This window comes from Perca fluviatilis, chromosome 12 (genome assembly GCF_010015445.1).
Source record: "Perca fluviatilis chromosome 12, GENO_Pfluv_1.0, whole genome shotgun sequence".
NCBI classification, from domain to species: Eukaryota; Metazoa; Chordata; class Actinopteri; order Perciformes; family Percidae; genus Perca; species Perca fluviatilis.
In genome coordinates this window covers 5,064,729-5,092,536 of record NC_053123.1, presented here as the reverse complement: position 1 = coordinate 5,092,536, position 27,808 = coordinate 5,064,729, and the positions used below count along the sequence as shown (strand labels likewise).

The following is a 27,808-nucleotide window of genomic DNA, read 5'->3' as shown; positions in this document are numbered from 1 at the left end:
TACCTCGGTGTCTCTTTCAGGAAGTAAACGCTAAAATAAGTCAATGCAAAAAAGCATAGACAGTTAGAGTTCAGAGGAAAGAGCAAAGAAGCTGTACCTAAAAGTGCAGCCACAGGATAAAAGTCAAAGATAATAATGTCTTTAACCGTTTTGACATCCGCTTACAGGTATGTGGCAAGTGACGGTATTTCTCGCAAACGTATACTAACGTTACGTTTTAGTTTGCTGACATTAGCTTATAAAATGTCAGACATGCTGGCAAAGGTTGAAGTAGCTAAGTCACTAGGATGTTAGCTACTGTATGAATGTAAATAAAGTAATATCGTGATAGTAAATGGTTGAACTTACAGGGAGTCTGAGGTCAACTCCCCTATGTTAATGTTTGAATTTTACATAAATTGATAAGTTTGTATTCTGAGGCTGTGAAATCCAATGTTTTGATGCTATGTGACCACTACCGTTTCTTCCAGACTGAGGTCCATCTGCAGACTGCAGCGAATCCAGGGCCACATGGTGAGCAACCCCCTCTCATGTACTGTACATACATGTTGTATTGTAGCTTCTAAAGGTCTCCATTATAGTGAGGATTGTAGGGATGCAATTATATGGTTTTCTTTACAGCACAACTTTGTACTTTTTTTCCTAGACTCACAAAAAATGCAGATTCATAACTGTTTGCAACATGTCATTCTTTTCATGTCAAAAATTCAAATTCCTCTGTCAGCCAAGTATTGGAAGCAGAATTAGACCAGTTTTTATATTGCATTTGAACTAGTATCAGCCGGCATTGTTAGCATGCCAGTGTATGGATGCAGTGTTCTCTCCCCTACCTGTTATGTCTGCCGGAACTCTCTTCAGCTTTAGGTTGCCATCACTCCTGGCACATCACACATGTTGCTGTATCATTGATTGCCAGTGATGTCCATCCATTACATATTTTAAATGTGTGATGTGTTTCCATGTTCTAGTCTAGTTTGTCTACTTTAGATTATCAAAATGACTTTACTCTATTTGGAACATTTGCTTTCTAGTTTGTTCTACTGATTTATTCTTTTACACCTACAGTAAGTATCACTCTATTATTGTATTGAAGTGATGCTAAGTCATTAGTAACATTCAGTTTCAACCAAAGTATTTTCTTTAGTCTATCAAAGCAGTCACACTAAGTTAACTATTTAAATCAGTTGGAGCGATGCAGCTATTTCAGAGTTTATTACAGTGTGCTTTGCTGTAAAGACTTTTACACAAATTGTGTCTCTCTTATGAATCAGATGTCGAGTCAGGTTGAACCAGGGGTTCTTCTGGAGAAAGTGGGCAGCGCAGGTGTGATCACCATAAACAGACCCAAAGTCCTGAATGCACTCAACCTGCCCATGATCCGTCAGATCTACCCTCAGCTCAAGGTGCGTGGAAAGCTTGTTTGATGCTATCTCCAACCGGGTCAAATGTCTCGGGCCTCGGAAACAGAGACAGTCGGCTTAAACAGAAAGTGTTCTTTAATGAAGCAGCTCGAAAAATAAAAGGTAATGGTACAAACTGCAGCTGTGGTTTCTTCCCATCTGGCGTAGGTCAGCCTTTACAAGGTGTAGTCCTGGGAGGATTTAAGCAGAGGGAGAGGTTAGTCTTTTCCTGGCCAATTTCATCATTGACCATCAGCTCCCAACATGTTGCTCACTGTCTCCTCCCCCCCCCTGCAGCCTTGGGCTGGCTCTCTTAACACCTCCCTCTGATTACCTGATGGGCTGCAGGTGTGACCAGTGCCAGGTGCCAAGTGGCTGCAGCACCTGCACAGGCAGATAGACTCCCTCAATCACTTCCCCCAGTCTGAGCCTATGTACTTGTGCCCTGTGCTGGACTGGCTGACCCGTTTCCCCTGGTTTGCCACAATAGGAATGTCATTACTCACCTAACTTCCTGAAAATCAATCCTATGGTTTGATGTAATTGGATACCAAAAGACACACACAAAAATATTTCTAATGATACAGTCATTAGAGCTGTAATCTGGCCTTAAAAGTTTGGCCCGACAAGTCCCGAGCCTGACAAGTACATTTTGATTGACAGCTTTTTAAAAGCCCGAACCCGTTTATAGCCCGACATTATTCAAATGTGCACACAGCTCTTTTGCCTTTTGTCAAGAATGAGTAATTTATACATTTCTTAACATCATTTATTCATGACTAACGTAGGCTATAGGCCACTTGGAAGTTGGAACAAAGAAATGAAACAAGTCCTCCAGAGGCCAGCCTCTGTTTCACCTCCTCAGCATCCATTTACACGCTAATCGAAACGCATCACCTGACCGCTCATTTACTGTGCAACCCGGAGCGCAAGCCCAAGCCGATGTAAAATTATACAAATTTAGACCGAACCCGTCAGGTCCTGTCAGGGTCAGGCAAAGATCTTCAGCTCTAACAGTCATCCCTCCCATTGCATACAAATCGGAGGACACAGCTGTTGAATCATTTGTGGTTTTAAATATCCCAATATGCATTATGTGCCACTCGCCTGTTTAGTTTTTTGCCTGGAAGCCTTGACTCCTCTGAAGACCACATCCTAACAGACTCCATTCATCAAATGAGAGAAAGGTCTTTATATTAAGTTTTGGTGTTTTGAATAGTTTACATGTTTTGAAAGTCTAAACCTAAACCCCAAAATAATGCAGAAACCAGATAGTGGCACATGACATTAACACAGGATTAGTTTTTGATGAAAATGTTCATTCAATTTGTTCCTTTTTGTGATTCTAGATATGGGAAAATGACAATGAGACTGACATTGTGATCATCAGAGGAGCAGGTGGGAAAGCCTTTTGTGCTGGTGGAGACATCAGAGGTAAGCAGAAGCTTTGAAGGATCAATCACTAGGGGTCTGTGTAGCCTAAGTTTGGGCCTCTCACAAATTCAGATCACAGAGGTTACCAGTTTTTCTAAAAGAGGATCGGCGATGCTTGATAAACCTAGAAGGTTATGTGAAAACACTTATCGTTGTTCTAAAGGTATTTCCACAATCGCCAAAGACTCTTCTAATCATATGGATCAAAAAATAACTGAACAATAAAAAATAAAAGAACCTGGGGAATGGGTTTTAAATCTTTGTATCTTGTAATATGAATGGTTGCCCCTGTGACCTGACTGTATGTATTGTAATACATAAGAGGCACAAACTGGGCCTTGGGTCTGGGCAGCTGTGCAAGAGTGTGACTGCAGCGAACATGTTTTCTCCTCTCAGCGGTCACAGAAGCAGGGAAAGTTGGAGATCCTCTCGCAGAGGACTTTTTCCGTGAGGAATACATTCTCAACAATGCTATTGGTAAGCTTTAATTACAGTTACACCTGTATTATCAACAATATCCATTATGTAAGGATACCTATTAAGTTATAGTCCCAGGACCAGTTTTCTTTTTTTTTTACACACTTTATTTCATTTTTCAAGGAACATGCAGGAAACCATATATCGCCCTTATTGAAGGAATAACAATGGGTGGGGTGAGTACATTCATTTTTTATGTTTTCATATTATAAGGTTGGGTAAACCTTTCACAGTTTCTTTATTCATGCTGTTGTTGAGGATCAAATATTCCTTCTTTTTTGTTGAGGGGTGTGATATTCACATGTTGCTGTAGGTGTCAGTAGAGAGCTATCTGCAACTGTTACCTGAGGCCAGTGTCAAGGTTGGCCTCTGATTGGCTGAAATATGAAGTGACAGGGCATTGTTCCTGCCACTGGTTGCTCCCTCTAGCTGTCAGATATGTTTGGAATGTGAATCGGTACCCTTGCCCCACATTAAACATGATGACACAGAGCTGCCAAACGCTCCTTTATGGCCTTGATCACAAAGGTCTGTCATTTATTAACATTGTTTAACTGACTGGGTCAGACATGATGTGTGTCTTTTAAATGAGTGTGTTGTTTTACATATCATGACAGAGAGAGAGAGAGAGAGAGAGAGAGAGAGAGAGAGAGAGAGAGAGAGAGAGAGAGAGAGAGAGAGAGAGAGAGAGAGAGAGAGATCGATCTAAACATTTTAAAAACATATACCAGGCTTCACTACCTACACTGAGGACAAAAACCTTCCTTTTTTATTAGGGGAAGACAAAAGCATGGCATGGCTAGCAGCTAAATATGTCTTCTCCTGCCACAATAAAAGGCAAAATAAATGAGAATTGTGTATATATAATCATTTTTATTTTTCTATTCTTTGGTTTATTTGTATTCTTTTATATATATATATATATATATATATATATATATATATATATTATATATATATATATATATATATATATATATATATATATATATATATATATATATATATATATATATATATATATATATATATATATATATGTATGTTTGTTTGGACAGCCATGATAAAAATGGCACCACCACTAACCCTTTTCCTTTCCAAGAGAGACAGAAGCTATGATTTATTTGTCAGAACAAAACTGCAAAGACAATGTAGGGTAGCAGCGTGTGCAGTAATGGATGCAAGGGACCGCTGAGTGCTTGCTTCTGATGTATGTTGCACCATATGGTGTGGAACAAGTCACTTCCGTTTAGCCATCCCAGTGGAAAACCTCAAAAGCTGTGATGTTTGCTTATCGCACAATCTTTTTCTGCTCTTCTTTTTGCTGTGGGTTTATACTGTAGCTCGGGGAAGTGATTTGAAGTAAACCTCTCCTGTCATGTCGGTACAGAGAAGACACTCATGTTGACGCAAACCATCCTCAGGGCGATTGCTGTTTAATGTGTGTAGTGGTTGAAAACAGGCTAGTTCTATATATGGAAAAGTCCAAGAGGCACCAAAGTCCCTGTTCTCAGATCTGCACTGAGCTCAGGGCAGAACTCCCACGTCGAATGAGTATTCTGGCATTATTAGTGATAACAAGCCACCAGGAAGTAAAGGCATGTTCTTAGCAGACACACACACACACACACACACACACACACACACACACACACACACACACACACACACTCTGGCTATCTGTTTGCCTAACATCAGTGGGATCTCATCTCACGCACATCATTCATCGCTCTCCAAGTTTAAAATCCCTAGAATTAAGGTCTGTGAATGCTGGAGTGTTATTAATCCATGTGTGCTGTGTGCTTTGCGTGTGAGCAGACACAGTGTCTCTCTGTCTTTTTAGCATGTTTGAGTTTGCTTTAGGGCTGCACTAACGATTATTTTCATTATCTATTAACCTGCCGATTATCTTCTCGATTATTTGATTACTCATGTGGTCCATGACGTGTCAGAAAATAGTGAAAAATGTCATCCCAGGTCCCAAAGTGATGTCTTTAAATGTCTCGTTTTGTCCAACACTCAAAGATGTTCAGTTAAATATGGCATTTTACCTTAATGATTAATCGATTACCAAAATAGTTGGCGGTTATTCTTCTATCGATCGACTCATCAATTAGTCGACTCATCGTTGCAGTTCGAGTTTGCTGTTAAGATTTCAACCCTGTACTTAGTCCTAGAGTAGGCTCCTCACATTCAGAACCCACTTTGTTTGTAACGGGCGTGGCTGCCCAATTGTCCAGAGCCGTACGACTGTAATCTTTTTCCTCTGGAGAACAGAGCTCTTGTTTTGCTAATGTCCACATCATCGAATGAGAAGAGAGTGAGAGCCAAAAAAAAGACCTCAGGGCAGATTTTGATCCCTGCAGTAAGGTTATAATCAGCCAGAGCCTGTGCAGTGCTTCTTTTGGAAGTGAATACTTTGTACAAGAGTGATATGGAAAGTCATTTTCAAACAGGCGCCACTTTCTCTTAAGTGTTTATAACTGTTATCTGTCACTTTTGTGTTGCTTCACTCCACCTGGAAGGCTTCTGCATTAAGTTTTTCCACTCTTAATACATAGTGTCACTAATCATTTGGGATTTAGCAACACTTGGTACCTCTGCAAAAGCTAAAGCGTTACAATATTATTAGGGAGAGGTAGCGAGATTTGAGCCGGGAGAGCTGAGGTGCGGAAAGTAATGCAAGTATCACCCCACCTGTTCTATCAATATTTGGTTTGTATCCAGTAAACCAGATCTCATGATGAGGACTTCATGAAGCCCTCCATATTCTTAGCCAGTGCAAACTCTCCCCGCCAGGTCGTAAATTGTGCAGCCTATTCTGTTTGTAAGCTCTAGCTATAAACATGCTCGTCTGCACACTTTTGCACATTTCCATTGTTTACATCAGGATCTGGAGACATGTTCTTATAAGGGGCTTGGTGGTACCACACCAGCACGTGACATTGTTCCACTGCTTTTATGGTAAAACTCTGGTAATGTGAGATTAAACGACCCCTCATTCCTCTGGGTCCATCCAGCTATCATTGGAAGAAGACTGTTTTTTTTTTTTTTTTTTTTTCTTACTTTCTCTCATTGCAAATTTTTTTGCTTTTAAGGTTGTGTTATTTCTACAGGAAATGGCTGATATGATGTACAAGGTTCATTTATTTAAAATTTGAAGTGCACTCCATTTTTTCATGACTCATTCAGTATCTAATAAAAGATAAGAGGGATGTTTAATGGCCCTGACACACCAACCCGACGGCTGCCTAATCCTAGTGCCTACCAGGCAGCGCTGCCTGGAAGGCGCTGTTGGGGGCAAAAAACACGATAAACCAGTAAAATATGTCAATGAGCAGATTATATGTCATTCGGTACCTAAGTAAAAATCCATTCATTACTAATTTTTTTTGACCCGTCATAGTAGAAAAAGCACAGGTGTTACTAGTGACACTAATGATGGCTCTGTTCTATTCAAGTGTGATTTTAAGCAACGATTAATTTGTTAAGCAGACAAAACAACTATACAACTCCATTATTAAAATGTAACAGATCAGCGCGTGTGTACTTTCGCCATCGTAACTTTCATAGCCTATCCATTTAGGCTGGGTATTGTCAATGATTTTCCGAATTGAGTTAGGAACATTTCAGTTACAATACCAATTTAGCTTGGATATGAAAGAGATTCTATCACTACAGCAGTCAACGCAATAAAGTGCAGTTCTACAAATCGGAAAATCAATTTTTAAAACCCAGCCCGACTATCCATTACATCCACAATCCCTTCTAGTGTCATTTTTCATGCATTTCATTGCAGTCTTTTTGGAGTTCCATACACAGACACTAGAGTTTCAAAGTTCACTCCTAGTGTGACATTCAACCAATGAAATACAAATCTTTACAAAATTTCTATCATCATATGCTGCTAGGTTGTGGGGTTAAAAGTCTTGAGTTCCAATTTAAGTTTTTTGCTTTCCACACGGCCAAGGCACAGGAGACGGCTACCTGATTCCAAAAATTCGTTTTACAAGCTGGACAACAGGTTGGTACGTTCTGTGGTCGTGTGTCGTGCTGTTGTTTACCTTCGTAATTTCCGGATTTCCCTATCGTCTCCACGGTAAACGTCACAACGCTTTGAACTGTGGGTAATTCCCTTTGGTAAAGTCTGCATCGATGCAAACTCACGGAAAGGGCTCAGTAAGTGTGTACTCAAACCCTCACGCCCTTTGAAATTCCACATTGGGACAACCCTAAGCCCTTACGAATTTCGCAAGAATGCACACCAAAGTCCGTGAGTCTGTGAGTCCGGACTTTGGGATTGGGCCAATGTGTTGCCAAAGCACAGTCCTCATGTAATTCATGTTCTAAGCTGACAGAAGTCACAGTCTGTCTCTCGTTTTTTTTTTTTTTGTATTCAGAAGATCAACTACTCCAGGCAGAGGTCTGTTTAGTCTCCATTGATCAGATATTTTAAATTGTCTGCGGTCAGTTGGTCACACAGCCTTAAGGCAAGCCCTGAAGCACTCCCCTCTGGCTCTTCACTTGTCTCTTTCTCGCTATCGCTAAGAGCAAGGTGAAGACAGGTTGTCGACTGTAATCACACTTTCACTAATGGTTGGCAGTGATTCAGCCCATCTTTTATATATCCGTACACCGTTTTATTGGTCTTTTATGAGCCCAAATGCAGCTTCAGGTTGTCTAGTTTCTTGCGTGCTACTTTAATCTGTTCTACTAATGAATCCTAATACGGTTGCTGCTGCTACAGTAAAGTTTTATCTTGACCCATGAGGGGTAATAATGATTTTTTTTTTTGTACTGCCCCATACATAGCCCACAATGAATGGAATACTCTTTATCTATTTTGAGGTTGATAAGGTTGTTAATCAATACCGGTGGATCAGTGATAACACCGCCACGTGCTGTGGCTTCCAGCTTTCAGTGCTTACTTTCTAGCCTTTACCTTTTGAGCAAAGCTTTCAGTCTGAGATTTCCTGTTTATGGTGGAGAGTGGCAGTTGCTATCAACAGTTTAGCTAATTATTTGTACCCCTTCATTAATGTGACTGCCCTCCACAGATGTAAGTGTGTGTGTTGAGCAACACTATCCAGTGAAGGGCTAGTTTGCAGAGATAAGTTTGAGACAAGGCCCCAAAGTGCTCTTTTACATCCCTGCAACAAGATGTAGATCAGCAGCAGCACAATTTTCAAGTTACTCTGTTATGTTAGAATGCTTAGATGGTGTGTCTAAAACTCACTTAGCTTTAAAACACCTGCGACAGCTTCTCAGCTATCTTGTTTGCACTTTTTCTATTCCAGCAACCAAAGTTACTTACAACCTTGTTAACAGAAGCTCGCTGGCTTTTTTTTTTTTTTCTTCAGAAATAACCTAGACCTACATTAGCTAGAACGCTATTTGCTCTTTTTGCGTTGTGTCTCAGGCTGCTATTTGGCTGGTCGTATAGGGATGCCATTATGAAATGTAAAGGTTGACATGATACTTTGAATGTCCCAGAAGAAAAACCATGAAGATTGGATATTTTTAAGATACTCCCAGAGCCTAGGAAAGCTGTAAATGTGTGTGAGGTCATCTCAGGATAAAGCCTGAGACACAGATACACATGTATTGTGGGCTGCACCGAATTGAAGCGGACTAGAAATAGATAAATGTTTCTCGGCATCCGCATATGTCATATTCAGCTGTACAAGTAGATTTACGTGACTTGGCTATGCCCCCTTGACACAAGTATGTGATGAAATGAATCACCAGTATCATCCCAGCCTGCAGTTCAAGTGGATGTCAGGGGATTACCTGATGACCTTGCACAGTCATTAATCACCACCAGTCAGTACAGTCGCTGACATGTATTGGATTTTTATCTGACCTGACCAGTAAATGACCATGCTCCTCTAGATGGATGGATGGATAGATAGAGTTCTTTATTAATCCTAGGCTGTACTTATAAACAGTAACTTAAATAAAAAGCAGGGGATTGTGTGACCTAAAGTCAGGCTGATTAATGCTGTCTACAAGTGTCAGACACTGTTATTAGTCTGGAGTTTTCACCCCTAAAAAGATGGTTAAAGTTTTAATGATTCTTTAAATAATTATGTATTTCATCATAACTGAACTACATGTCACAGTCAGGCAGGACAATACACCTGTCTGTGTATCGACATGTTTTCTGCATAGAAGTCAAGAATGTATGCAAGGGGATATTGTTTCCATGGTAATGGTAACCTTATAATTTCACACACACAGAGTCTAACTGTACTGAAAATGTCCTCTGGCCAACACTGCTCATTAGCCTTCACCTCTCTCCCTGCTGGGAGACACACACATAAATCACACTCCCACTAACACAGGGTCGGCCTGATTAACTTTATTTTTTATTTTTTTCAGTTTCCATCTCAAACTTCAGCTCAGTGCGTTTCCGTTATTGATGTTTTCTTCGTGCCCTGTTTCCCCTCCTCTGTGTATTCCTCAGCCTCTGTTTTCCCCTCTTTCCATCATATCATAGAATGTTCTTTTTTCTTTTCTTTTCTTTTTTTTTGGTAACCATGATCTCCTCCACCTGCAGGGCGTAGGTCTGTCAGTTCATGGACGGTTTCGAGTGGCCACTGAGAAGACACTGTTTGCCATGCCAGAGACTGCCATTGGTAAGACTGTCCAGCTGCACTAGCTGCTGTCTTCCTCGAGGGAGGGGTGGGGTGGGGTTGGGGGTGTTCATTGGTTGGCCCAAATCAGTGTGAGCGGGTATCTAGACCATTCATTATGTAGGAGCAGTGATTTCAGTTGCAGACCCAGATGGATCCAATTCATACAGTATGCATTCAGAGACATGAGGTCTGTCTGCACGGGAAGCTGGGAAAGAATACACAGACAGATAGATGAGTTGGATTCAGCACAGCATATCATTGATGACCTCATGCTGATAAAAATGGGTGTGAAGCAGTCGTTTCTGAGGGCAGGATGTCTCATTTCCCCAAAAATATGTTTACTCAATGACTCCTTCTTTGCAACTTAAAGTGATGGTTCGGAGTAATTTCACCCTAGGGTCCTTTGCACCATGACCTCGAGCCAAACACCCCCCTCCCCAGAAGCTTTTTTCACCTGGGTCTAACATTGGGAGAGTTAGCGTAGAGTAGCGTTATCAGCTGAATAGCTTAGCGCAGGGGCTAATGGATCCAGTGATGTATCTTGTAAATGACCCCACTAATAATGTCCGAAATGATACCAAACTTCTACACTAGTACAAATAGTTTACTTACTCATAAAACGATGGATTGGAAAGTTTGTAAGTACACTAGAAGTTTATGTAAATAACACTTGCCTGCTGGCTTCTGCTCTCTGCTGTTGCTGCTGCTGCTACCTGCAGTTAGACGAGTGCTTAGGGCCGTCTACAAATTACAACACCGAAAAGAGATGCAACAAAAATATTTATTAATTTAATGATTAAATAAGGTAATGTCTCCAAACTTACCTCAATTATAACTTGTCTCCTGCTAGTTATACTACAGCACTTACTTTAAAAAAAAAAAAGTTAAATTAATAAGTATTTTTGTTGCATCTCTTTTCGGTGTTGTAATTTGTAGACGGCCCTAAGCACTCTTACACCCGCTCGCAGCAGCAGAGAAGAAAGTAAGCCAACAGGCAAGTGTTATGTAAATAGCAACTTTGGGACTTTATTAAATGCTATAATATTTTATAATGTATAGTTGTTATCATTCGGACAATATTAAAACATCACTGGATCCATTAGCCTCTTGCTATTCGCGATAACGCTGCTGCTAAACTCTATTAGACCCAATTAAGCTTCGTGAAATGTGTTGCTCGAGGTCATGGTGCAAAGGACCCTAGGGTGAAATTACTCCGAACCATCACTTTAAACTAATGACCTCGAAGATTTAAAAAAAAATGTCTGTTACTATCTATCACCGACTGAGGTAACACAATGGTGATTGAGCCTAGGGCCCTCGGATGAAAGCCCTTGCGTTTGCAGTATTATGAACTGTGTGTCTGTGGCGACATTCCCTGGTAAAATCACAAGCGGCGCACAGTTAGACACGTTTTCCATCAGCCAGCAGTGGTTGGTCCAGAGACGGTAGGCGGCGCTAACGCAACAGACTCACCTTTCACCTCATGAATTAATATATACTTATTGATAACATGATATTGATTCAAACTATATGGCTTAGCACTTCTGATCTACTGTATACCCTTTGAGAAGCTGACAATGACAATATAAACTCATATAAAGGCATGACCACAGGACACACAGAGTGTATATTTTTATTTTGTCTGACTATTTTACGAGGATGAGTAATTAAACAATTATCCAAACTGAAGAGAAGGGATCCAAAACTCTTTATTTTTTTAAATAAATCAAGGCTCAGAAAATTCAAATTGCATAATTGGATACCACCAAAAATATGCAATGATACATACTACAATTACACTTATCTGTAACTACATAGCTTGCTGCATGTAGAAATCAAGAACTTATCCCCGTGTTTTACTGTCAGAGTACTAAGCTTTAGTTCGCTTTTTAGCTAATTGACCGTGTAGACAGATGGCCGTCTCTTGAGGCACTGAGGAGATTAGTAACAAATCTCTAACAACTAACAAATTACATCTGACGTTGGCATAAACTCGCTGGTTGCAACTTAAACTCAGATGGCTTATCACAGTTCTATAATTGTGTATGTACATCATTTTTTTATGAATTATTTTCAGGAAACTATTCTACCAAAGCATTATTCTTCTCTCCTTCTTTCTTTACACCCCGACAGCAATAAATAACTTCTGGGCTCTGAATAGAAAGAGCGAAAAAGATCTGTCATTTGTATCTGCTGTTATCCAATAAAAATGCCAGCCAATCACTGCCTCGCGGTCCACTTGGAAAGAACCAATGAAATGCCTCCTTGCCCCGCTGTGCGTACTCTACCCCACCTGTGTACGAGCCTGAGCTCAGTGCGCGTCGTTGCCGCGTTGCTAACAGTAGTTTGTTTTAAACATTCGGTATGACCATAATAGGTGTTTTCTTACCGGTGAATGAAACATGAAGTAAAATTGCACTCTTTTCTCTGCTCTGAACCAGCGAGGCAGCAGTGCTCGGGCACGTCTGTGCGTGGGCGGAGCCCTGAGGGCAGGGGGAGGGGTCAGACAGAGCCTCGAGGAGATGCTACTTTCAAACCTCACTAGCTTTTTAACATTACCAACCCTGCCTTTAAAGACCAGCAACTCTCGTTTTCTGCCAAGTAAAATGACTGTTTTTCTGTCAAAGGAGTCTGGTGGCTTTGAAGAGAGCATAGATAACAGCTTCAGTTCCCCATCGTAAAGGGCTGTCTGACAGCAAGGTAAGGTGGTGAAAATACTCAAACTATAGCGTACACTTAAACTTATATTGATTTATTTAGCTGGGCCTCTTTTTAAGGTGTCTAAAATATGTTTAGCTGCTGCCCCCGTCTACAGCAGTACAATGCTTAGCTTCTGTGCCTGTCCTCCTGCCTGCTCCTCCAAACTGGGGGGTTGCTGATCTCCATCTACTGTAGCTAATATACGGACTATGGAGAAGTAGCTCATACAACCCCACTTCAAAAAATCTAAACTATCCCTTAAATGGATATTTAGGTGGTCCTCTAACATCTTTGATGGTTAGTTGAAAGGCTCGACAGACTTTCTTCCCAAATTGTATTCTATTGGGGTTGGAATCAAGTGACACGTAGGAAATTCTTGGATTGTTTTGTGCAGAAGTTGCTAGGTTGTATGTATCTGTTCATTTTCTCATAAATCGACTATGCGTTCACCCCCTCACACTCGCAAACTTCCAAGGACACTCCCGCATCCTCCATTAGTCACACACACACACACACACACACACACACACACACACACACACACCACCCCCCCCAGCTTCTTCCTGAGCATTCTGGGCTCGGACTCCATAATAACTCTTCTGACTCAGATGTCTGGAGCAGTGCAGGGATGAAGATTATGTTGTCAGCGGAGAGGAAATGAGTGTAGCAGAAAGAAAAGTGTGTGTGTGTGTGTGTTTGTGTGTGTTGTGTTGTGTGTGTGTGTGTGTGTGTGTGTGTGTGTGTGTGTGTGTGTGTGTGTGTGTGTGTGTGTGTGTGTGTGTGTGTGTGTGTGTGTGTGTGGGGGCCACAATGAAGAATAGGATATTATTGATGCTCATAAATAAAGCAGGAATATCCCAGTGTCTTCAAACTCTCAAGTCACTTTGGCAAGAAGGCAGGACATTTTTGCTAATCCTCTTCGGAGCTGCTGTGGTCACACATTGTCACTTGTTTATACTAAAGACACTTGGCTTCCAGGCCCTTTGCACCACCATTATCTGCCTGTTCCCTTCTGCAATCAGAACTTCACACTGCACCATTTGCATTTGGGAACAGCATTTTCACAGAGATTGCAGCTGCAGTGCTTTGAGACCCTACAGTACATGCTTATTTTAGCCTGGATCCTGGGGTGGAATCCTCTCAAGAGCCTCTCTTATGTGCTGCAATTCTTATTGGTACATTGAGTTTGATGACCACATGTAATTACTGGCCTTTCTGAGCACCAGTCTAATCAGTTATTGGCTGACTGAAAACACCTGTGTTGGTGTGCAAGGTAATTTTCTGCTGATATGGGTCTACATAGGGGTCTCTCAATGAAAACACGGACTTGTTGTCTTTTTGACTTGTTTGTTGTCTTGATTGTTAAACACCTACCTAATCGGCAAAAACTACCATTGCCGATTAAAATGTATCTGTTCACAAGTTAAAGTATTAAAGATTTATTCATGTTGCGTTTAGTGACATCATTAGAATGACATAAGATGAATTCTTATGTCATTCTAATGAAACAGCTGCAGTGTTTCCCACATGATGAGTTAGATTCTATTTGTGGTGGTAGCTTACTGGTTAGTGAGCAAGCAAGCTAGCATTAGCCAGCACCTGGCTGGGTTAGGGTTACTGTAATCTTGCATTGCCAGACCTATCGCCACTCTCTGCGAAAGAAAGTCTGGCATTCTTGGATAGGAGAAAAACGTGGTCTGGTTTATTGACATATCTTTAAATCAATCAAAATCGTCTTGGGCGGCGCTATGTGCCGGATGGAGCAAAGGTGCCACTTGTTTTGGAGGAACGTGTACATTCAAAAGTTGTTTTAAGGCCGGGACACACAGGGCTGATAATCGGCCGTTGGACAGTCTGGCGAGGTCAGTGACTCGAGTCTGTTCGGTTCTGTATTTCAGAGAACATTGTACTACCACATTTACCTGACAGACGTGGCCGATTTCAGAATTTACTCACGAATTATCACAATTAAATTGTGGAATAAACACAGACATTTGTGTTATGGACTGATGGCGCTTCGCCATGCGCCACCCTATCTGGCCCGTAATGAGAGCAATCAGTAAATATCTGCATTAATCAACCACCAGAACCCCAACCGAGTACAGAGACGGATTCAGCTCAGAGAGAGAGAGAGAGAGAGAGAGAGAGAGAGAGAGAGAGAGAGAGAGAGAGAGAAAAAAAAAAAAAAAAAAAAAAAAAAAAAAAAAAAAAAAAAAAAAAAAAAAAAAAAAAAAAAAAAAAAAAAAAAAAAAAAAAAAAAAAAAAAAAAAAAAAAAACAAAAAATTAACTACATTTTAGTGTTGTCTTTTTCGTCAACGATATTGCATGTTGATATCGCCACAGTCAGGGTTTAATGACGGCGATGCTGCCTCGTCATATAGCCTATCGTTGACAAATGTAACACTTCAGCAAAGTTGTTATAAGTTAGCAGCAGAGAGTGAGTCTGAGGTGGTCAATTTACAGCTCACAGCAAGTTAATACGATATAGTGTCTATACGATTTAGTGTCAGCAAAAATGCCTTTTGATTGAGTTTCCTCTAAGCGAAATGATCCGAGTGAATTTAAGCTGGGCTTTTATTGTGAAGGGTAGACACGGAAGAGCCAGCGTTATGGCAGCGCTTTTTCCCCCCAATTTAATATCCAACGCAGTCCAAACTGCTCCAAATTCTAAACCCAAGTTCATTGGAACGGTATATGAGATATTTCAGACAGACCACACACACACACACACACACACACAGGCTTTCTGATTTATTAGATTGATTTTTACTAGTTGCTAATTAGTAACAAGGTGGATAAAACATGCAGGTGTGCCCTCATTACTCTGAGTAGCAAAGTCATCACAACAACATCCTCCACATTTACATAATACATGTTGGAGAAGTGTGAAAAGAGCTTAGTAGGAAAGCTGTTCCCAGTGTGTGGTATATCCTCAGACTAGAACATCATCAGGGGTGCAGAGAATTTAAATACATGCACTCCTTCAGTTTGTGGTTTGGGAGTGGGAAGCCAGATGGGTGGGGGTGGTTCTCAACTTGCTGCAGCATTTAGCTGCTCCTACTGGTTGGGTGGGGTGCAATCACAGTTGGGGGTAGAATTTAGGTGTATTGTAGTGTGTATGTAACATTCTCCCTGCGAAGCCTATTAATTGGATGTGAAAAGAAGTTATGTGTCACAGAGGTAGCACATGGCTGTCTAGAACATCCAACTTCTCCCCCCCCCCAAGCCAAGGTTAGAGTAAGTCATGTACTTGTCCAACAGCTTATTAAAATCACAAAAATAACCTATTGTAGATCTCAATTCTAAAAATCCTAGTGGAACCTAGGCTATTCAAATAAAAATGCCCTGCTGAGACGGATTCTTTCACAGGGCATGTCTAACTACGGTCATGTTTCTTAACATTATTGACATGTTTTCCCACATCTCACATGTCATCTCATGATGGCCAGATGGACGAATGGAAAACCTCTGATCTATTGTCCCCCTCTGGTTTTCATAATGTTATCAGGGCTTCTCTTGCCCTTTAAGGAACCCTGGCTATGATTTATTTATGCCATCCCCCTTCCTTCAGTCCCCCACCACTACCAACAACACTTTATAATTCAGCAGCCACCCTTGTGTTGGACCCATTGGTAAAAAAAAAAAGTAATTATATTAACTCCCTCATGATAACTGTGTGTTTTTATGCCTCTGCACCGTCAACAGCTGTGGCCGGAAGCTTTATGTTGTCAGGTTGTCCGTCCGTCCGTACATCCATTCTTTTAAACTCGATATCTCAGGACCCCCTGGAGGGAATTCCCCAAATTTAGCACTAACGTACTCCGGGACTCAAAGATGAACTGAGAAGGGGAGATGTTTGGTTGGATACTGAATCTGTGACACTAATCTCCAAATGGTGATTGTTTAGATCGTCTTTGCTGCCGGGTTGAAGATGTGTGTATGAAGCATCAACCTTTTGCTAAAAAATACACTTAATACCTTTTTTTAAAATTGCTTCAAAGTCTTCACTACATACAGTATATTACATGAGTCATACATGACTATATAAAGTGTAACTTGACTGGTTGGCGAGGCATACAACCACAAGGCGGTAATTCCAGGTAAAATTTTTTTACTACACACACTTCTATCACACTCATTCCTCTCTCTCAGTCACACACACACACACACACACACACACACACTCTCGTACCATCACTACACTCACGCGTCAAAGTTATCCCTTTCTGTGGCGGGATTTAACCCAGCACTGCTAGCATTCTGAACAACAGCCATAATCTGTCACATTAATAATATTACATATCCAGCTGTGAATCAGGTCAACTCATCTAATCCCTCTTTCCCATTCACCCCCATCAGCTCATGGCACAAAACAAAAGCTGTCAGAAAACCAACTGTGACCAATGGGATCTCATTTCCTCTCAGAAACATAGAAATCAAATTGAAACATTATTGTGAATACAGACTAAATTCTGTACGGATTAAGGCTGTGAATTTTTCATAATCATAATTGCTCGTAAGCCGCATGTTTACCTTTTGTAGTGCAGCAATCATTTGTTTTGTTAATGGTTGAACTTAATCATGCTGGACATAAATCACATCTGGGTCAGGTGGAAAGATATTTTAGGAAGGAGGGGCAATGTGGAGGAAATTCTGACCCTTTTATTTTACACTCAACAAAACAATGCTACAATATTCTGCAGTATGGTTTTTAGGTTACAGACTTTTCTTTTCTTTTTTTTTTAGTTCTTTTTATTGGTATTTGACAGATTCCCCCCACCGCCCCAAAACCAACCCTCTCCGACATCCTCTTGTGGTTACAAAAAGGAAAAAGAAAAATATTACTTCACCTTATAGAAAGAGAGGTACACCTAAAATAATAATCCTATTATAGACGGAGAAAGCTATACTGATCCAGAGGTGTAACCTATTTTCTAAGATTGGTCATCCCAGTCTTTTGTATCCTTCAAGTTATCAAAATAACCCAGAATTTGGACTTACTTCCCAAGACTGTTTTTCTCACAAAACCATCAAGACATTTGGTCTGAAGGAAAATGTGATGTTTCCTGATGTTTTGTAGTTCAAAGGATTGATTGATTAATGTAGAAAATAACCGATTAATCAACCATGAAAACGAATTAGTTCCACTCTTAGCTGGCTTATGTAAATTGGTGCTCGTGTTGTGCAGTGTACTTCATTACAGACATATGTCAGTCAATAACAGATGCTAAATATTCTTGACATGCTTAGTGACATTTGGGCACAGGGTGAACTGGTCCGTAACAGATTGTCATATTGCTACATGAAGTGCCTGTGTATTGAAACTGTACAAGAATGTGCCTAGATTTGTGTTTTATTTTGACAGGGCTTTTCCCTGACGTGGGAGGTGGCCATTTTCTGCCGAGGCTCCGGGGGAAGCTGGGACTGTTTTTGGCCTTGACAGGCTTCCGTCTCAAGGGGCGTGACGTGCAGAGAGCTGGAGTTGCCACTCATTTTGTTGAGTCTAAGAAGGTACATTAACTCGAGTTAGTAGATCAAAATCAATGTCCTCACAAAAGAAACTGTACATTTTATTTTTTTTATTTTAAACAGTAGCGCTGGGTACCAAACTTCGTTACTTTTTAGGCACCGACCGAATTTCCTCCTTAGTATTGAGTATTAAAAAATGCCTCGTCGTTCAATACCAAATTTCAATACCTAAGGAGCAAATCTCATCCTCTTCAGTGAGCCAATAAGCATGCAGCGTGCTTCTACCAAGATCTAATAATGCTGATGATTGCCAGTCTAACGTTACCCGTCGCAGAGACGTGCAGGAAAAACTCTACGTTACACAAAGACGGGGCTCACGTCTTTTGTTGTATTTTGAGAGGCTTGAGTACAGGTGCAAAGGAGCAGAAAAATAAAATAAAAGATTTGTACTGTTATGTTGCAATTTCTTTTTGTTAAAATGGATTTTTATGAAATTGAATTGGAAAAAAGTATCATTCAGGAACTGGTATCAAAGTCACAGTGTCTGTATCGAAAGTCTTTGAATGATACCCTAACCTTACTGACCAGCCAATAAAAGCATTCGGAGTCATGAAGGAATAATGCTAAATGAACCAGATACCAGACTGCAGACAGAAACTCGACAAGCCACACAACCAGGATTTTCTTCATTATACTGCTTTCAATTTTGTTATCTAATGTACTTGACAGCCCAGGCTCTCTGTGCGTGTGATGGTGGTGCTGCAGGGAAAAGGCAGGACAGGAGCGTGGTGGTGGTGGTGGGGGGGGGGGGTTAAAGCTCCACTGGAAAGCCGGATGCTGAGTCACTGGGTGTCTCACTCTTGCTTAAAGCTGCCAAAATCCACTGGCTGTTCCAGAGGCCGGGTGTGTTTGTCTTGCTGTTGGCGTGAGGTCAGAACAGTGGGCGGCCCCGTTAGTTTAAGACTGTGACCTTGATTTTCAGGACAGACGTGCAGTGGGGTGAATTTAGTTTATTTGGACAACTTTTACAGCAGTTTGACCAACAAAAAAGGGTGGAAACAAATCTCTATATCTATCACATTTATGTGTTATTTTCTCATTGTATGAAACCATAGCTGCAAATTGGAAACTATTTTGGAATATGGAAATGTGCTGCCGGATTAGTTCAAACCTGCACACAAATCCACAATGGAAGACATTCTGCAATCCAGAGTAGCCAGTCCTTCAAATGTACAGTATTTCCTTAGTGAGAATCCAAGAGGGAAAGATCTGCCTGCATCCAAAAACTGATTGTTTTTAAAATGAATCTAGCCGAGCGGCTTGTAAAAAACCACAGTCGACTGCACACAAAAGGGCAAATTGACAAGCATTTCTTTCAGTGGCTAATTTTAATGTTAAGCCTTCTACTTCCACAGATCCCAGAGCTGGAGAAGGAGCTGGTGGACTTGAAGTCTCCCTCTGCTGAAGACGTCTCCAGAGTGCTAGATTCCTACCAGAGCCAGGTTACAATGCTTACACAAGCCATATAACTAACACTGGACTGAAATATCCAGAACAGATGAGTCGCCCTTTAGACATCAGTTTCCATGTGAACGCCGGAGAGTCTTGGCATATGTCTGTGCTGATAGTTGTTCTCTGTCCACAGAGTAGTCTGGATTCTGAGAAGCCCTTTGTGTTGGACAAGCACATGTCTGATATTGACAGGTAGGCCTTGAATTTCTCTGTTCCCAAACATAAACGTTATCTGACATGTGTTGCAGGAAAACTAGTTCACAGCTTCTTACATAAAAGATCCTTTATGGGAGAGCCCTGGTAACTCCCTTGGTTGAGCGTGCGCCCCATGTACCAAGGCTCCTCACCACAGCAGCCGGCCCTTTGCTGTATGTCATCCCCCTTCTCTCTACCCCCTTTGCTGACTTCATCTGTCCTATCAAATAAAGTGCTAAAAGCCCAAGAAAATAACCTATAAACAAACAAAAAAAAACTTATAAGGCTATGATATTCTATATTTCGTTATTGTCAACAAATGCCATGAAAAGATAAAAACCAACAATGTGTTAGTCCGTCTCCATCTCTCCCACTTCCCTACCCTTGTGTCAGCCCCAAGGCCATTCATTCCTACTGAACGTGAACAGCTGGGCAGGGTAGTTTTAGCAGATGTTACTCAAACAGGAGTACATGAGATAGTGGATTTGTTTGGTGTTCATTTATGTTTGGTTATCTAATGAGTGGCACGTAAGTAGCGAGGAAAATGACATTTTTGATTTTGGATTGAAATGCGAGTGAACTGAGGTAGCATGCTGAAAACACGAATCCGTGTTTGTCCTTCCCTCCCTTCAGGCTGTTCAGCTCCAGCAGCGTGGAGGGCATCGTGCAGAACCTGAAGGCAGAGGGCTCAGAGTTCGCTAACAAACAAGCCGAGGTATGATCTTGACCCTGCGGCTTCATCACAATCACTGACATCATTCATTTATTCTCCAAGTAGAGTAGTTGTACAGAAATGTAGCAACACTGGCGTGGAGGCACGCTCACAGTTACTGTACTATTTAAAAGAACTGCTGTACCTGGGTACAATCCCTCTCTGCAGCCCTGTTACCCCCACCATCAGATAAATCCCACTGACAGTGCTGGGATGGAGCCAGGGCATTATTTAGCATTAGCAGGATATGTTAGTAATTAGTGGTTACCTCGGTTAAAGCACTTTTGTCTTGTTGGCCGGACCAGAATCCCTCCTGGGAGATTTCAGTGCTCTTAGCAGACCACCGTGGCTTCATAAATCTGATCTCTGGATGGATGTGACTCGTATCTCTGACTCAGTTTTTCAGGTCATTTCCACTCAGATGGTCCAATGAGATCAAGAAAGGCGTAAAACCTTATGTAACATGGAACACATGACCCAGATTAGGACCCCCCACCCCCCCGTCTACCCCATCCCTCTCCTCATTGTCATCTCTCCTGATCACTCCAGGATTGATAATACTGTACCACCAGTCAGCTGTTATCGGTTTATTACTTGATTTGTAACATTTGAAATATATTTTTTTAACTGTTTCGAGGCTTAACAAATATTGTCCGGCTGCTTTCATTCTGCTGGGTTCGACGAAAGGCTTCAAATCTTTATCATAAACCCACTTCCTCAGTTACTACTACACCACTGACTCCCTGTCCTGCCAGGTACATTAAACATTCATAGCTGTCTTTGTCCTTAGTTACACATTGTATGTTTGTTTTTTTAACCATTTTTTTATTTGATAATTTGCTATTGTTTTCTAAGCTAAACGCTAATGAAGCAGTCCATCCCCACCTTTCTGTTTGAAGCCTCTTACACCGAAGACTTCCATGTTGTCTTCTCTTCCAGACACTGTCCAGGATGTCTCCCACATCCCTGAAAATCACCTATAAGCAGCTGGAGGCGGGTGCAACTCTGAGCCTGCAGGACGTGTTGGTGATGGAGTATCGCCTGAGCCAGGCCTGCATGGTGAGAACCAACAGATTTACTCTAACTGGAGCCTCAGCCTGCAGAGACGTTCTCAACATGCAGCTTGATTTTCATATTAGTAGTAATCATAATTGGATAGGAATTGGAGGATTAGTCGTCTGACTCACGGAATGTAGACTGTTGGTATAAAGCCGGCCATTGGCGGCCTTTTTCGGACTGAATTCTCTTTCCCTTCCACTATCTCGTTGTCTATTTTGCAACGGCACCATGGCTGGGTCCTGGGCTTACCGCCGCCCAAGACAATTGTGATTGGTTTAAAGAAATACAGACAAGATAGAGCGTTTTTTTTCCCGTATCCCAAATTGATAAGCGGTGCTGCCAGACCATACAGCGCTGTATGCTATGCAAGACTAGAGGTTTAGTTAATGATTCTGCAATTGCATTGCACTCTTTAACATCCTTAAAGTTAAAATGTCAGTATTACATATCTTAATCATGCGCAACAGCTGTTTGACTTTAGCTATCTTGATATTTTAGATCAAAATCTAAAATGATTTTATCTCATGGGATTGTTTCCGCTGTTTTGCAGAGGGGCTGTGACTTTTATGAGGGTGTACGAGCCGGTAAGTCAACAAAAAGTGGAACAGGGTGGATGTAATGATGTAGCATGATGTATATGGATTGCACAGAGAGCTATGCGCCTAAAGCACAGCGAATAAAACCGGTAATATTGATTCTAAATGTTATTTAATGGATCATATAAATACTAGTTTTCTTTGCTCGGCATCATGTCAGTCACATCATCTGATCCCCCTTTCTGCGTCGTGGTTTTTCTGCATGTTTCCAGTGCTGGTTGACAAGGACCAGAATCCCAAGTGGAAGCCGTCGACACTGGAGGAGGTGTCTGAGCAGGCCGTGGAGCAGTGCTTCTCCTCGCTGGGAGACAAAGACCTGACTTTCTGATGCTTCCCACCTTCAAACGCACACTACCAAGCCTTGGCCAAGCCTCCTGTCCCCACATCCCTTTTTATGGTCAGTCATGTGTGAGGACTGTACTGCTGAGGATGGAAAAAAAAGTCTGTTAATTTACTATTAAATACTGGGGTGACATTTTACAGGAAAATCCAGGCAGCTGAAGAAAAGGTTTGACTCACAGCCCAGAATCTAAAATAGTAGCAGAAGAGGTAGCTAACAGATGCCCTGTGTGTCACACATGAAAAAATGTTTAGTGTAAACTGGCTCCGCAGTGGAAGTCGAGTGTTTTTTTTTACATAAGCAATGACTCTCTTCTGCTGCAAATGCAAGGAATGTGCCGCACAGCAGCATTAACACGAGGGCAGGGGAGGAGAAACCGATCCCACCACTGAGTGCTTTATTACATTTCCTGTGGGTGTTTGTTGATGTGACATGGATCGCTATCATCTGTATTTCTGCAGTGTGGTCACTTGTTCTAATTTAGCTTTTGTCCTTTTCCAGTGTTTTTCTTCTCAGTGGTATTTGTAGTTTTTCAGATCTAACATGGATGAAAAAGGTTTTGTTTTTTTTTGACATATCCAAAACAACACTCCCAGGACGAGGCAGATTTAGAAGTATATCGATATTGGTTCTGAATCCATTTACATGATTGTTACACTGCTTGCCTGTTACATCGCACTTAACCTTCTCTGATGGACAAGTCACTGTTTTTCAGTAGGTATCCCATCACATCCCTAACATTAACTCTCAATAGCTGCATTATTTATGAGACAACCAGTCACATTAAACATCCATGCTGGAACAGAGGGCAATAAACAGTTGGTAATGTGATATCAAATGTTGTGTGTTCTTGCTGAGGGAAGAAACGGCTCATGTTTTGAAGAACTACATTTATAGAGGGCAGGATGTTTTATGACCTGCTTATAAAGTGTCCGTGTGGCAGTTTGTTATCAGCAGCACTAAGCTGTCTCTCAGATAACCGTAGAAAGTAAACATTGATTTTAGTTGCACGTTGAGTTATAAACTGGTCTTTTTAAGCTTCAGCGTTGGCAGGAAGTGCTGCACATTTTAACGACTGGTATAATTGTCTAAAAGGGTGATTCCCACCCAGGGGTACTTGTACTTTAGGGGTTTCGTGGAAAGATTGGAGAGTAGAAATAAATTATGAATTGATTAAAAGAATATATCCACATATTAAAAAGGCAACTGTAACCTCTGAACACTACATGTTGCAGGGTATTTGAAAACTAGTTAGCAAGCGAACACAGAAGTTTAAACGGGTAGCCAAAAGTAATGCCTTAACGGTTCAAATGATTAGCTAAAAGTAATGGAGAAATGGTTCAAATAGTTAGCTAAAAGTAACATTAATTGATAAATAGTTTGAACATTCAGCTTCACTCCAAGAAGTAGTAGTCCAGTAGGCTACTATTGGTACGATTACTGACCCAACCAACCAAAAAGTTTGGGAATCACTGGTCTAAAAGATCTTTAGAGACCACAGTCTGTTACCAATGAATGAGCAGGTTTTAGAACAGTTGTGTTTTAATCTTATCTACCTGCTACCTGCTTCACATTTATAGTCGTGACTCAATAACACACATCTCCCTTCAACATTAGCCTCTTTATAATTTGTGTCCTATTTCTCAGCAGTGCTTCATGCAGTCTGAGGCTCTCTCAGCCGTCCCGGTGGCCCAGTAGGCCGACGGGATGGCCTCCGCATACGATTGCCATAAACGCTGAGAACGCAGCCTGAGTAGTTCTCTCTGCGTCACAGATAAACCCTCATGCTTTATGGCTACCATTTGCTCTTCAAACAAGCGCTGGCCAGCAGTCACTCGTAAATCCTTTTGTTTGTTCTCTATGCAGCTGCACTTTTAACCTGCTGTGTGTTCACTCTCTTACAGGATGCAGCTGATCCCCTCTTGTTTGACCGCTAGTTTAAATAAATACTGTTGACACTAATACAGCTGTGTGAGGTTGTTCTGAAGTAGTGATTTAAAAAATGCTGAAATATTTCAATAATAATAGAAGGCATAAATCTGATTTATTGGCATCATCAGTTTTCACACATACTGTATGTACAGTTTGCAAGTTAAATGAACGTACTACAGGAATATGCAAAAAAAAAAAAAAAAAATCACAGATATCAAGTTATTGATGATGATATATTCACAGGCCGACATGGATCATCTTACAGAGCTGCTTCCCAGAGGCCATTTTACACTTACCGTATTTGGCAGCAGGCAAGTCATGGAAAAAGTTTTTCTAGTCAAGTCAGCTTGCTTTTGCTTCAGCTCCTCCTCCCTGACTGCTGTTTGGTCTATGGGTCAGTGACTGTTGTAAAACACAGATACATCAGAGGCATTGTGGGTACAGGAGTCCAAACCCTGTAATCACTTGTGCTAAGATTAATCTGGCATAGATAATGCATTAGGGGATCAGCTGATATGGTTTCAGGCTAATGGCGCAGCTTTGAATCGTGGGCTGATTGTTGAATATTTAAAGGCCTAGTTATACATTTAAATGCTTTACTTTGCCCAACAGCTTAACATTAATAGTGTAGGGAATTAAGGACTAGTAGGTTCAATTGTTACTATCGCTCTGGCTGCATAAGAACCCATAAGCAACTCATTTAAACGATTATTCGAGTGGCAGAAAATTAATCTGGAACTTTTCCTGACAATTCATTGTTTTAGTCAATTTTCAGGTAAAAATGACAAACATTAAATGTCAGGATGCGTTTCTTTGCCATGGATGATAGTAAACTGAACATCTTTGGGTTTTGGACTGTTACACGATTTTGTTCATTATCAATTAATCTGTCAATTAAATCCATGATTAACCGTTTTGTCTATAAAATGTCCGAAAATAGTTGAACAAAACCAGCTATCAAAATAAGAGCACGGGTATTTTTTCACTATTTTCTGACATTTTATAGATGAAACGGTAAATAACTAATTCAATTAAGCAGTTAATTGATGATGAAATGAATCGTTAGTGGCAGCCCTAATTGAATCCATACCAAAGGGCACGACGGCCTTCCAGACCCTGCGCCTCGGGGGAACCTATCCTTTTCAAGATGAATAAATTCTGCAAAAAGGGATGGTGGCCAACTCAGCAGCCTCTCCATCTCGGTCCAAACACCTGCTGGTATTTAATAATTTAAAATGTGTGACCTTTAAAAACTACAAATGACAGTTTCCAAAGGGAAGCAATGGCAGACCTTCAGTCAGTGCTAAAAGCATCAACTGGAAGACACAGATGTTTGAATAAAGACAGGCGTTCACGTTGGATCAGACTTTGAACTCCTTGTGCAGATTCAGCCCCTTCACGGCTGTCTGAAGAAGGAAAATCCAAATCGCTGATTTTCTTTTAAGCAACCACGAGACCTATCTTTAGCAGAGTTACAAAAACTGAACCTCTTGTGAATCTGTAAACAAAAGGTGATCCCACAATTTGTAAAAAGAAAAAAATGAAACTAACGTGATGACATTACACTCAAAATGCACAGTAAAGCCAACATTATGGCAACATCTTTAATGTATAGCCTAAAGAAATAGATCCCCGTGACCCGGTTTATCCTCCAGCTCGGCATCCTCCAGCATGTAAACTGTAAAGAAATGTGCGTCTTTAATTGCGTGAACCGACCATCACGTTCTCCTCACACTGCCATCAGCTCTTTCTTGTGCTTTTGAAACGGGCCTTTTGTTTTTGTTTTGTCCCAACCTTGACCGAAACTGTGTTCAGCACAAAAGGGACATCAGCCTTCATCATTTTATCTGACTCAAAAAAAACAAATGGCATCCGATTTAAGAATTAGGAATGTGGCGTGTGGAGAACCGTGTCATCTCTAATCTTTAGTGCGTTCACAACATGTTTGGGATGACCCCAACAGATTAATCTGTCCACACAGATTAGTACAAGTTATGTTTCAGGAGTTGACTTTCAGAGGGATGTGTGTGGGGAGGTGTTTTATGGAATGCATTGTGTTCCTTTGGGTGGGTGGGGTGGGGTGGGGGGGACCTCTCTCAGTCAGCAGACATTTGATCAACCATCACCCAGCGGCTCACCCCAACTGAGGTGTTTTTGAATGATGCTGCCCTTCACTAAAATGGCCACAGTTTCAGACCGCACTGAAACATCTGTATTGGTTAGACTTCCCAACGCAATGTGACATAACACGGCCAGTTTTATGTCAATTCTGAAACACTGTTAGCGCTATAAGAGAGGACCTGGGGAGAAGGCAAGTGCAGAGAAAAATACCCTGCCAGTGTTTGATATGGCTTATCAGCTTATGTTGAAGGTATACGGTTACTGGTTCCTTTTATTATGGTAATTACTACAACACTCTTCAAAGCTGTTATTACTGCAAATATTTATGTGGCAGTTTAAGTGTCCTCAATGCTAGCAATGTGACTTGAATTTTGGGCAAATCCCAATGACATCATTTAGAGTAACTGTGCACCAATCTGCAGCTCCACTACCTCTCTGTCCAGTGGACAAAGACCTGTACAATGTCCCCTCGGATAGAAATAGAAAATAAGTAGAAAACCGTGTTGGGCTCTTAGTAACATTCATTAAGGACTTTGGCGGTTGTGAACCTCTATTCCAAATATATCTACTCTATTAGTTTGTATTGTTGCCCTCGATTATGGAGCAGCACCACACTATTTTAAAGAGCCCCTATTATTCTCCTTTTTAGCATCATTTTTGTACTCTTGGGGTCTACTGGAATAGGTTTACATGATTTGATGTTTAAAAAACATATTATCTTTTCTCATACTGTCCATTGCTGCAGCTCCTCTGCCTGAAACGCTCTGTCTGAGCACTTTGGCCCACCTTCCTGAAAAGCCCAGTCTTCTCTGATTGGTCAGCTGACCCACTCTGTTGCGATTGGTCAACTTAATTCAAACAAGCCGTAGGGCGGGCTGTGCTTGCTCAGGCATTGTCTCGCTTTGCCAGACCTTCCTCCACGGCGCTGCAGAGGAGGGTCTGGCCAGGGGCAGAGCACAAAATTCTGGGCCCTGTAGAAAGGCATTTTCTATGGGCCCCTCATTATCCACAGCTATTCATTCTAGCATTCTTTTTGGGCTCTCCTCACATGAGGGCCCTGGGTACTCAGTCCCCCTTTTCCCCCCAGTCCGACGCCCCCGGGTCTGGCTAGTCCACAGAGCAAAATAGCCTCGGGAAGGACCTTGTTTTGGTGGAACGTGTGTCCGTTCAAAAGTAGTTTTAGTCGTGCAACAGAAAACTCAGATTGGACAGATAGTCTAGC

At 41.3% G+C, this 27,808-nt stretch overlaps 1 protein-coding gene and 1 long non-coding RNA gene across 2 annotated transcripts; one reads left to right on the top strand and one right to left on the bottom strand.

The window, feature by feature from the left end:
• The first annotated feature begins 11 nt into the window (after nt 1-11).
• Nucleotides 12-23,371, top strand: hibch (3-hydroxyisobutyryl-CoA hydrolase). Its single transcript, XM_039818148.1, has 14 exons — nt 12-167; nt 471-513; nt 1,272-1,403; nt 2,750-2,834; nt 3,231-3,311; nt 3,435-3,487; nt 9,871-9,949; nt 18,016-18,161; nt 19,535-19,621; nt 19,765-19,823; nt 20,460-20,541; nt 21,478-21,597; nt 22,148-22,181; nt 22,406-23,371. The coding sequence occupies exons 1-14, from the start codon at nt 136-138 to the stop codon at nt 22,519-22,521; spliced, it is 1,149 nt and encodes a 382-aa protein (XP_039674082.1). The 5' UTR covers nt 12-135; the 3' UTR covers nt 22,522-23,371.
• On the bottom strand, nt 22,289-27,567 carry LOC120569936. The gene is made up of 2 exons (XR_005640994.1): nt 24,762-27,567; nt 22,289-22,616 (listed from the first exon to the last, which is right to left on the bottom strand). It is a non-coding gene; the product is annotated as an uncharacterized LOC120569936 (long non-coding RNA).
• Nucleotides 27,568-27,808: the final 241 nt, after the last annotated feature.

Coding starts and splice junctions, on each gene's coding strand:
- hibch (XM_039818148.1), top strand. CDS start 136: ATGTCTTTAACCGTTTTGACATCCGCTTACAG. Junction 1,404..2,749: donor AGATCTACCCTCAGCTCAAG/GTGCGTGGAAAG, acceptor TTGTGATTCTAG/ATATGGGAAAATGACAATGA. Junction 2,835..3,230: donor TGCTGGTGGAGACATCAGAG/GTAAGCAGAAGC, acceptor TTCTCCTCTCAG/CGGTCACAGAAGCAGGGAAA.